We start from the raw sequence: 12,408 nt of genomic DNA on the forward strand, positions 1-12,408 counted from the left end.
TGATGTTGGAAAAGAGCAAGTGCTGAGTTTCTTCTCGGTAGAATGATCCCACGTCGGTACACGTCGTCGGACTCAGTACAAACAGACATACTTGACGTTTCAAAAGTGATTGGAGTAAAAATTAAATAAATGAAAATTGAATTTTGAAATTGAGGTTATTGTACCAACATCCTAAAAAGTCAGGTATTTTAAGCAAGTACTTACCTATAAAATAATAAAAAATAATATTGTATTGCTCGGATGGGCAGCGGCACATAAAAGAAAGAAAATTATAACAAAACAACGTATACAATTTGGCAAAGGTGGTATGTTGCAGGACGTTGCATGCCCTGCGAAGTGTTGCTGTGTTTATAGGCAAGGCTTTTCCAATTACCGTCAGATTGACCATCATCTAGGTCCGTTACTTATTTTCATTGAAAAAAAGAATGTTGCAGCTCTGAATTTCCGTATTTCAGCGAGGCTGGGTATGCGAGAATGCCGGCTACACACCTCTCGCTCAGACCATCTTCTTCGTGGGCTCGTTTGTCGGAGGCATCTACTTCGGCTGGATGGCTGACCACTTCGGCAGAGTGCCGGCTTTGGTTGGTAAGAATTTAATTGTTTGCGTGCCGACTTAATTAGGTACTTAATCTATATATTTAAATTCAATTCAAAACTTCTTTATTAACGTTGGACTATCATAGGCATTTCTGAGAAATAATGATTTGATAAATAGGTTTTGAAAAAACTAATGCCGTCGCGCTTAGCCTGTCTCCCCCGTAGAGTGCGAAAGGGACAGCTGCGGCTCATACCGGTTTTACCTGTAAAAAATGGACGACATTCATGTTTTGTATTCCCCTGTTTTCTCATAGAAAACTGAGCCGATCATCTGTCTAAAAATTTTCAAACTAAAACTAATTGTAGTTTTAAATTTTAAGACAGATTACATCTAGGTTTCTCTTTCTTTATTTCTTCATTTCAAAATCAAAATAAATCTGTTTCAGAAATATTTATATTCATCTAATTTTTTTTCCTCGCGATCGATATGAAAAGTATTATGTTCAACTCGGGAACACATTTCAATTCAATTCTCACTCTAAAACTGTGTTATATGTCGCCTGAGAATGGGGTGTTCTCCGTCACGTTTTACAAATCTACTTTTTCATATTTATATTAGAATCCTCTGAAGATTGCAGTAAAAAAGGTAAATTATCGGTCATTTTTTTTTTATTTTGTTATTTTTGTAATGGTTAAATTGCTACATCCAAACAGAGCATTCATATATAACGTTGTTTTCCCTTAAATTAATTTTAGTAAAATGTCTCAATAGAGATATAATTTACTTATGTATGTCAAGAAACAAATGGCTATCGCACCAGCAGGCGTGCTTTGTTTACATAACGAAAGATTTATAAAAAACCTAAGCTATTTATGTACGTTTCCTAATAATGCGAAAATGTTTAAATGATAAATATAAATACATATATTATGTTTAATACATTTTCAAAAGCAACAAGCATTAAAAAAAAATAAAAAACTACTGACTTTAATTTGACGACCTGCCTGGCGCAACGGTGAGCGCTGGTCTGGTCTACCCTACCGACAAAGACGATTAAGAGACAAGAAGATACAGATATGACTACCATACCTCCTAACCCTAAAAGGTTAGCCCGCTACCATCTTAGACTGCATCATCACTTACCAGAAGGGCTAAAAAAAAGAAAAAAAATGATTGTTCTTTAGGCATTATCCCAAGGGTAATAGGGGAATACATTTGCATGAAGAACCTCACATACACTTTCCTCTTAACTTTAGGACCATTGTGTTCCCTCTACTTAGTTTTTTTTTTATTTGGGTGAATCAAACTTGATCGACTACTGTAAAAATCAAATCTAAAAGTAGCGAGATTGCCCTCTTAACTAATACACATTTCAAAGTTCGTTTCGGTGTAGTTAATTTCTTATTATCACTTACGTAGTTTGGTTTAATTGGGCTCGTTTGGAACCCGCCATCTTATCTCACTTCTATATCATATTTTCATGTAATTTACGCATCAATGTGCCAACTATGTGCCTATTAGAATAAAGAAATATTTGACTATGACTTTGTATTTTTTTAACATTATCACCTACTTCTCTTACAATGTTTATTACACGATATATAACTATCTATGACGATATTAAGTAACGTCACCCAAAAAACAAAATATGCATCCATTTGATAACCTCCGTTATTGTTTAGGTTAATGTTAAAAGGTTAAATTACTATCAACGAACGAAATAATGAAATATTATTTTTTCATTCCACTACAAGTTAGTCAACTTCAATTTCACCGTAGGGCTAGCACGGGCAGGAGACAAAAATTATATCCCCCGATTATATCCACTGGCACGGGATATAATTAGAAAGAAAGAAAAACTTTATTTGGATATACACACACTAGAATTAAAATACAACTTAATAGTCTACACAACAATTATAGGAACGGTGTGATCCCAAAATGGTCTTCACTCAGCATGTTTGCAGTGCCTGTTAAGACACAGCGCTGATCTTCCGTGAAGCCAGATATATATATTAGTTAGATATTATTATATTAGCCACATATATATATATTAGTTAGATATTATTTCCAGTTGATAAAACTGTGGGAGAAGAAATTTTTTTATCCTTTCCCCGGGGATATAATTGTGTCCCTCCCATGCTAGCTGAGGGTAAGTGGTGTATATAATGTAAGTGTACCTACTCCTATTTGGTTTTTACGCGGCATTATGCCTGAACGCTTAATTTTATACTTTTTATAGTGCTTTTACCTACACTTGACAGGATTCGAACCTGCGACTATCTGGCAATCGCGGCCTAAGCACTTTGACCACTAAGCTACAGCTCTCCAACTGCCGATGCTGAAATTAGAATATGCATTTATATAAGTATTACAGCGACTGTAGCGCAATCTAGTAGGAAACATTGTAGTTTCAATATACTTTTAAAACGTCCATATTACAATGATAAAATTGAAACAAAAGATGACACATTGCTTTTTAATAAAATTATAATTTTTATAGTGTTTTAACATAGGAAACAACACTTGGAGGAAATATATATGACACAATTTTATAAATTTAAAATGCATATAAAAAATCCTAACTAGGCCGCGATTGCCAGAGAGTTGCAGGTTAAAATCCTGTCGGTTCCGAAATTTTTTATTATTATTATTTTTATCAAATTCTTTATTGCACACACATAAACAAAATACAAATTGAAACACAATAGATAAAAATAAAAAAATATTAAAAACAACTTTAAGTGTGCAAAGGCGGTCTTATCGCTAAAGCGATCTCTCCCAGACAACCTTTGGCGAAAGTAGTTGTTATAAGGTACGGGTTGGTGCGGCAATAAAAATTTATTCCTAAATAAAAATATTGCAAACATTTTTACATGCATTTTAAATGCATTTAAAAATGTGTAAAAATGTTTTTTATATGAATTTTAAATTTATAAAATCGTGTTTATTAAAAAGAAAAGATTATAACATATATGTATGATCCACGTAATTATGCATTGTAGTATGGTTAGCAGTCGCTAACAAATCGCTTATGAAGACACGGATTTGAAGTTAAAACAACCCGTCAATTAAAGTGAACCTTGTTAATATGAACAGGGTCAAATGTCATTGCGTTCGTCGGCGGAGTTGCCAGTATCTACACGACGGGAATATGGGACTTCGCGTTCTGCAGATTACTAGTTGGCATGTCCTACGACAGCTGCTTTATGATCATGTACATTTTAGGTGAGTTATTCCGTTATAAGTACGCTTAAGCCTAGTGATTAGGATCCCAGGACACACCTCTAACTTTTCTAAGTTGAGTGCGTTTTAAGCAATTAAAATGTCACTTGCTTCGACAGTGAAGGAAAACATCGTGAGGAAACCCTCATGCCTGCAGTGGGTTTCTTACCAGGGTATGCACACAGTAGAAATGCCATACATCCTCCTCCTATACGGGCTATACATAATTTTTAGGGTAGGCAGTGCTTTTGTGCTTGTACGAAGTGCACGCCACTGCATGCCTGAGAGTTCTCTATAGAGTTCTCAAAGGCGTGTGGAGTCCACCAATCCGCATTCAGCGTGTTGGACTACTGCCTAAGCTCTTCTTATTGTGGCAGTAGACAAGTGCCCTGTCGTGTACCGGTTATGGGTTCATATGACTATGATGACTCCGTTATTAATTTTATTACATTAGTAGTATCAAGTACGTCTGATAGTACTTGATACTTTTCTTTTTTACTTGGCGCTTGCTAGTTACCACTAGCGAAGGCCAACGCCTCCCACCAGATAGATAGAGGTACTGCCGCCGTATTTCTGCCGCAAAGCGGAATTATTGCAATGCGGTCTGAAGGGCGTGTTTGACGGTGTAATTACAGGCATATAAGGTTCAACACCTATCCTAGGTTGATGGTCACAGGCGGCAATCCGCACCCGGCCGGCGAGGTGGCCTCTTCTTCTCATTCTGGAGACCCGTACAAGGTGCCAGTGAACCTGCAATGTCTTTATAAATAAAAGTAATAAATAAAAATAAAAATAATGATATACCATTACAGCAAATAGTCTCTAATAGACCTGATATAGTGCTAGTCGATCGATCAGTGCGCCGTGCAATAATTGTTGACATTACTATTCCACATGACGATAATCTGGTGAAAGCTGAAAAGGAAAAAGTCTCTATATACTTGGACCTTGCTCACGAGATTTCCGCCATGTGGAATGTTGAGTCAACCGTTATTGTACCGATCGTCGTTTCAGTCAATGGTCTTCTCGCGAAAAGCTTCGACCAACATCTTAAGAAGCTTTCGCTTGGTTGTTGGATCAAGGGTCGGATACAGAAGGCAGTAGTCCTTGAAACGGCGCGTATTGTGAGGAGGTTCCTCACTCTGGAGCCCTGACCGCCGGTTGCTTGGGCATTTAAAAGCCCCGCAAGCGGAGGGTGGATGTTTTTTTTAAATAAATTTTTAATAGTGTTTTTTATTTTATTTTTAAGCATTGTTAAGAATTTAAAAAAAATTAAAAAGAATAAATGATAGATGATATACCACTATATTTAAAAGCAGTGTTCTATTACAGTGCTGGAATATGTAGGGCCCCGCTACCGCACCTGGGTAGCGAACCTCTCGATCGCCTTGTACTTCGGTGGTGGGTGCCTCATACTGCCGTGGCTTGCTCTGTGGATCGGTGACTGGAGGAACCTGCTGTGGGCAACTACCATACCGTTCCTCATGGTCATCGCTGTACCTTACACTGTGCCTGAGAGTGCGAGGTTAGTATGAACAATATCTTATTACTAGTACTTATAAATTCCCTGGAATCTTCTGTTTTCCATGATATAAAGTATATTAATTTCTTCGTCGTTTCAACTCTATGCCAAAAATCAAGCTGATTAGTTGCTTAGTTAGGGCATTAAGGAAGGACAAACAAACAAACACACTTTACCATTTATAATATTACTAAGGATGACTTCAATTGAAAGGAAAAAATTTTTTCCATTCTTTCCAAATACCAAATACTTGTGGTTTCATAAAGGTCGTAACGTGTACTCATAATCGTCAACTTACGGCTCGATCTCACAGACGTCTAGTTCAATCCGCGCAATCGAACGCCACAGATTATCATAAGTACTTGTGTTATTTATTCATTATTTCATAAACTATACGCACAAAATAATATGCTGAAGATGGCAATGTATTCTACATAAGATTATCATGTAGCATTAAGAGTAGGTAGTATTGCCATGGAATGTCAACAACGTAATGATGTTCGATGGCCGGAATGCATTTGTAGAACTAAATCGACTAGTTTACATCGATAGATAGATAAACGATAAGTGAATCAGTCGTCAAGAATGTACATTGTACATCCACTGAATACAACAAATCTGTTTAGGTTAGTATCTACTGAGGCTACTGAGTCCGAGCCACCCATTTTGTTCGTCGTTCTATCTTTATAATCCTGCAATGACTTGATGATGTTGATAACAATAAAAAAAAACAAATAAAAGCTTACAATAACATAGATTGTACATCAAGCTCGTAGATCAATAGAAACGCTTACATTTTTTCAGATGGCTTTCTTCCCGAGGTCGCGTCAATGACGCCGTCAAAGTTATAAGGCGATTTGAAAAAGTTAACAGAACCAAAGTACCTGATGACGTTATGGATGAATTTATTGTAAGTGTAGTTCCTGTTTGGTAAATATTTAGAGGCAAATTGCGCGGTGGGCAGCGCAATCCTGCCTTTTGAGTCGTAGGTCGCAGGTTCGATTCCCACACCTGGAAAATGTTTGTAAAATAAACATGCATGCTTTTCAGTGTCTGGGTGTTTATCTGTATATTAGAAGTATTTATGTAAATTATTCATAAAAATATTCATCAGTCGTCTTTGTATTCATAACACAAGCTATGCTTACTTTAGGGCTAGATGGCCATGTTTGTAATGTTATAGTATATTTATTTATTTATTTATTTGTGCGTGAGAATAGCAACGGTAATGCCCGTTATCGCTAACTATGAACAAGGCAATACCTAAATGTAACGCCTAATCTAAGGAGATTCCTATACATATATAAATCGTTAACCTAAAGTTAACACCGAAAAGTTGGTGAAACGTTTTTTTCTTAAGACATTTCATTCATACAACTTTGCGATGCCTAAGTATGATGCATAAGGGAGTTAAGTTGCAATATTTTTTTAACTAGTGATTTTTAATTTCTAAGTCGTTGCTGGTCTAGTATTTAGATAAAGAATTATTCGACTTTGATGATTACAGGTTTCCGCAAGCCAGACAAGGCAGACCAACGAGTCAATGAAGGACGTGTTCAAGAGCGGGCCGCTCCGTAAGATGATGTTGATCATGGTGGTGGTATACATGGCGTGCGCGGCCATCTTTGACGGGCTGGTACGCATGTCTGAGGGGCTCGGTTTCGACTTCTTCATCACGTTCACCTTGACTTCAGCCACTGAGATTCCGTCGGTCACACTGCTGGCTTTTGTTTTGGACAAGTACTTTCGACTTTTTTTTTAATTCATTAAGGTTTTTTTTTTCATAGAGTAAGATCTTTTCGTATAACCCTAGTGACTTTTGAATCCAACTTGACACACTTATTTTGTGTTGGATTAGAATGATCCTTCATTATACACAAGTGACTTTTTAAAGAATTTCACTAAAAGTTCCCTAGTGACTTTTTTGTAGAGTCAAACTTGTAACACTTATTTTGTGTTGGACTAGATAAATCCTTTAATACACTAGAGAATTAATATTTAAAGAATTTCATTAAAAGTTCTTCTTTTTTATTGGCCAAGTAAAATTCTATTTTAATTGACTATAGTGACTTTTTTTTTAAATACCACCCAGTTCTTTTCCCGCGAAACAAAAGTAGATATCTTATGTTTTTAGAGTGAAGATGGGATATACGATATATAGAGCTTAGGCGGAATTTCAGATTGTTTGTGATTGTCAGTAGAATTATTTTTTAATTTTGCGATAACGGTTTCTTTATAAGTATCCTAAGTCCGTCTCCAGTATACAAGCTATATTGCCGAATTTCTACAAGATTGATAAATGCAAAAGGTTGTAAAAAACGAACCAACACTTTTACATTTAAACTATTAGTAGGTTTTTTGGAATAAAAGTGACATACCACTGTTTCTAGTAGTAGCGTGCGTAGATTATGAAAATTAAGCTTAATTTGCTATACTCCGCGAAAAGCAGGAGAATCTGTAGTATAAGGATTGAAGAAATTAATAATTACACCAATTATTAATTTCTTCAATCCTTATACTCCACACCAAACAGGTCTTCTCTACGCACGTTTCGCTCCGAAACCGGAGCGTCCGATTTTGACTTTACAATGAATAATTTTTAACTACAGACGCTACTGCGTAGTCTTAATCAAATGTTACACTCATTTTTTTCTGCTTTTAGGTGGGGTCGGAGAATTCTGACATGCGGACCCATGATCATATCAGGAGTACTCATTCTAATCGCTGCGTTTGTACCTAAAGGTAGATACAATTTGAGTTATTTTTTCTGACGGGTTACTTTTACGAAGTTGCGGTGAAAGAATTATTAAAATCAGCTTAGTAGTTTCAGAGTCATTCGATACTACGCTTTACGCCGATTAGAGTCCGCTTAAATAAAACAAAAACCAAATTTTATCCGTCCAGTAGTTTTCACGTGATGCCCGGACAGACAGACAGACAAAAATTAAATAAAAATCTGTTTGTTCTCAGTATCGATTATAAAGCAACCCCCGGTCGAAATTTTCAAAATATATAAAATGTACAGAAATCTTCCAGTTACAGTTTTATTATAAGTATAGATAGATAATGGCTCTATCGAATAACTATGGATATTGGTATGGCTATGGCTATATGATATTTACAAATGTTTATTTTCCCAAAAGGGGTAAAAAAAAAAATAGTATAATGTTGTCGCAGGCGTCGCGCAGGTGTCGCTAGCGATAATGGCGCGTTTTCTCATCAACATGGCGTACAACGCCGCCATCCAGTGGTCGGCGGAGTTGTTGCCCACGCCCGTGCGGGCGTCCGGCACGGCGCTCATCCACGTGAGCGGCTACGTGGCCACCATCGTGTCGCCCTACATCGTGTACTCGGTAACCATACATCATCATCATATCAACCCATTTCTCACGGTTCTCCTCTCACAATGAGAAGGGGTTAAAGCCGTAGTCCACAACGCTGGTGGACTTCACACGCCTTTGACAATACTATTGAGAAATATCAGGTATGTCCTCACGATGTTTTCCTTCACCGATGAAGCAAGTGAAATTTTAATTGTAAGCGCACATAACTTAGTGGAAGTGGGATTGGGATTCGAACTCGTACCACCGAAAGTGATGTCGAAGTCCTACCCACTCGGCTATCACCGCTTCAATATTTTTATGATTATAATAAATACACTTTTTATGAATATGATACTCTTTGTAGGTCTACTCATACACGTTCTGTGTCTAAATGTATTTGCAAGAAATATGGCGGGCGTCCGTAATGTGTTATTAAAAGTAAATGTGATGTTAATTAAATATAAAGTTGTTTTATTGTGATGATGAAGTGTCTGTTAGTAGTGTGGAAGTTAAGAACATAAAACAAATATAATACCTCACATATATATCATGGAATTCCGCAAAGTAATGCCTGCGTCTATCCATTATAATAATGACTGGTTTCCAGGAACACGTGTGGAGATCCCTCCCACTGCTCATTCTAGGAGTGATCGCGGTGGTGGGCAGCTCAGTCGGCTTGCTGCTGCCAGAGACAAACGGGATGCAGATGCCACAGACCATAGAGGAGGGCGAGAAGATCGTTTCCAGCTATACGTTATGCGGGTAAGGAATTTAAGTGACGAGCTGTCTGGTATACTGCAATGCTCTTCCGTATCTCACTTGACGCCAAATTTAGCTAGCTTCTGCGGGAAACAATGGAATAACGCCCAAACCGCGGTTCAATGGCATTCTTATGTGGTTGCTAAACAGTCAACGTAACGTTTTTTATCCACGTTTCTGACATCTTCAGTATCAGCCCACCCGGCTACTGTTTCGTGCCACGTATTTCTTGAGTACCTTTAAGGCAAGAGTGATTAGGCATTTCGAAGGCAAGCGTGCGCTAACCTAAACCTCAACATTGCTTTCTAGCAGACATGGTTTTCGTCAAGCGCTGGCATATCTTTAATAAAAAAAACAAAAAATAATAAAAATACGTTTCGTAATTCTATCTGCAAACCGAGTTGAAAACTTAGGTTTCTGAATGCAAAATATGATATGCTATATATATACAGGTTAGTTGGTGGTAACTTTCTACAGTGGCTAGCTAACTTTGATCCCAAGTGAGATACAGAACCGGCCGGTCTGGAAGAATTCAAGAAAACACTCTTACCTTGGCGGGTAATATGCTATACTTATAAGTACTTATGAATAGAGGTAAAGACTCTTTTATTCGATATAATGTGAAATTTCATGGTCACATTTCGTTACTTGAAAGAACCTTGCTTGTCTTACGTTGAGTGAAGAAGAAAGAGATTTCATTCAAATTTCTCAGGGAAGTTTACATTTTTTTTTTGTTGCGAACGAGGACGAGTAGTGTAACGTGAAATCGTTTTTATTGGTTTATTTCAGAAATTTCTCTTCTAAGGCGTGAACTATCGTTGCCTAAAATAGGTGTCAAAGAATATCAAACCGCCTTATTATTATCTGTGACCAAAGACTATGTACTCCTCCTTAACTGAGTTATGCTTCGACATAATTCGTAAACAATATTTAATTAAACTTTTTTTTTACAGAAAAGTTGAAGAAGTTGAAGTCGAAAGTCCGGAAGAAAATGATAAAATGAAAGCGTTGATAACTTAACAGTCGGATCACACAGTTAAAAATGGATCGCATTTGACCGCCAGGTAGCCGATTTGGCCGAACCAACTAAACAGCACATTTTGTGCCTACCCTCCGAGACATAAAGTTCTTTGTACTTATGTATAATATCGTAAGAAAAGGATAAGTATTACATACTAAATTAGTTAACCTCTTTTTATTAAAAAAATCTGGTGACGAGAGTTGTTATAAAAATAATAGTTGTTTCATTAATTCAAAGCAGAGTTGTTTCGGAAACAATTAATATTATTTCCCTTTCTCATTTAGTTCTGTCAAACATCATTGAGAATATTTTAGTATTTTGTAATATCATAAGATTTTTTTATCTCTAATTGACTTAATCGCTGTTTTCTTCATAAATGCCAGCTGGAAAAGGGGTTCGAAGCCTAAATACGGCGTATAACAGTACACAACAGTATTTATAATAACAAAAATCTTTCTTTCTAAAACTTTTAGCAGAGAGAAGTAAATGAACGAAGTTGTCATAAAGTTTGGTTTATGAATGTACGTTTTTATTATTTTAAAATTATTCTTTGCATTAAAAAGTAATGAAAATCTAATCGGTTCTAATAGATATGTTTTCGTGGTTATCATACTAAACAAACGTGCTAGGTCTGGTCTATTCTAAGAGAAATATGTAATAAATTGCTAAATGGTGTTTGAAATTCTATTATATTTCTTCTACGTCGAAACAAAATGATACTTTAATGAAAATATTTCAATTTAATATTGTTACCTACTTATTTATTTACTTAAAACATTCTGTGATAATGCGTCAATTTTAGTAGAAGTGTTTATTTTAATATTGAGTAAGAATGATAAAGTAAAATTATGCTTATTTTAAGAATATTACAATAAAATTAAAGTACACATTATATATTTACTTAATTAGCTAAGTATACATATTCCGTTATATAGCATTGTTATAAAAAATGTTATTCGACAAAACATCTGCAAACCTTACCCTTAGGTGGGTATCTTAGTTAATATTTCACGCTCTCAATCGTTTTTGAATGTCAAAGGTCCAAAAAGTATTGATAAAAAAAAAAGATATAAATTTCGGTACATCGGTAAGAAAAAACACAATATTTATTGGATATATCATATTGGTATATATCTCAAGTCACGTGTGTGCGTCACGTATTATATTGGAAATATATCGTTTGATACATTTTCGGCACATATTTTTTTATATCGATATATCGAAAAAAAATATCGACACTTCGATATACGGAGTGCAAGTTGCTGATAACCTGGGATAACAAGAAGAGTTGATAAATAATAATAATTTCTTTCTCAATAACAATATGGCCGTCACTCTTACATTGATTAAATATGTTACTGTAACAAATGTTCCTGTAACACTTGTTAAAAGCAAGTATTGTTGTGTGCTATTACCATATTATCTGTAATCTTATACTAATATATAAAGCTGAAGAGTTTGTTTGTTTATTTGAACGCTATGATCTCGGGAATTATGGGTCCGATTTGAAAAATTCTTCCGGTGTGGGATAGCCCAATTATAGAGGCTATAGGCTATGTATAATAACACTAAGACCTATAGCATCAATAAAGAATGTTCCAAAATCGGTATTTTTTTCCTTCTGAGAATTTCCGCTGCATAAACGGTTAAAGTTTCAATAAAATCATGTATGACAAAGTTATACTGAATGAGTACCGCAATAAGAATTTCACTCGCTATGTGCCCATTACAGATATGCTATTGGGTACTTTCTAACAATTTTAGGACCAAATCTGGAAAGGACATTAGATTATATTTTTCCGTGTAAAATAAAATATTTTTGTAAATACAATGAATGCGTAATACGTTTAAACATGCGATGTTTTAACAAGTCTGAATTTATTAGCTAATTATGTCGTAAATTTTTTTTTTAAATATAAAATCTAATTTACATTAAACTTCGTTTCATTTAAAAACAACAATCCCATCGCTATGCGATATATTATTTTTCGTTAATTTTCATACTAACATTATAGATGCA

General features: G+C 35.6%; 1 protein-coding gene across 2 annotated transcripts in view; it reads left to right on the plus strand.

Moving 5' to 3' along the window:
• Positions 1-12,325, plus strand: part of LOC120623258 (organic cation transporter protein-like) — a 40,442-nt gene extending 28,117 nt beyond the window's left edge. For both annotated transcript variants that reach the window (XM_039889179.1, XM_039889178.1), the window contains exons 4-12: positions 456-585; positions 3,638-3,766; positions 5,096-5,288; positions 6,090-6,195; positions 6,793-7,025; positions 7,948-8,027; positions 8,463-8,638; positions 9,216-9,370; positions 10,321-12,325. In XM_039889179.1, the coding sequence (XP_039745113.1) occupies positions 456-585; positions 3,638-3,766; positions 5,096-5,288; positions 6,090-6,195; positions 6,793-7,025; positions 7,948-8,027; positions 8,463-8,638; positions 9,216-9,370; positions 10,321-10,387 (1,269 nt within the window). In that variant the 3' untranslated portion in view covers positions 10,388-12,325. The remainder of the gene's footprint in view (positions 1-455; positions 586-3,637; positions 3,767-5,095; positions 5,289-6,089; positions 6,196-6,792; positions 7,026-7,947; positions 8,028-8,462; positions 8,639-9,215; positions 9,371-10,320) is intronic.
• The last annotated feature ends 83 nt before the right edge of the window (positions 12,326-12,408 follow it).

Source organism: Pararge aegeria, chromosome 4, assembly GCF_905163445.1.
Source record: "Pararge aegeria chromosome 4, ilParAegt1.1, whole genome shotgun sequence".
NCBI classification, from domain to species: Eukaryota; Metazoa; Arthropoda; class Insecta; order Lepidoptera; family Nymphalidae; genus Pararge; species Pararge aegeria.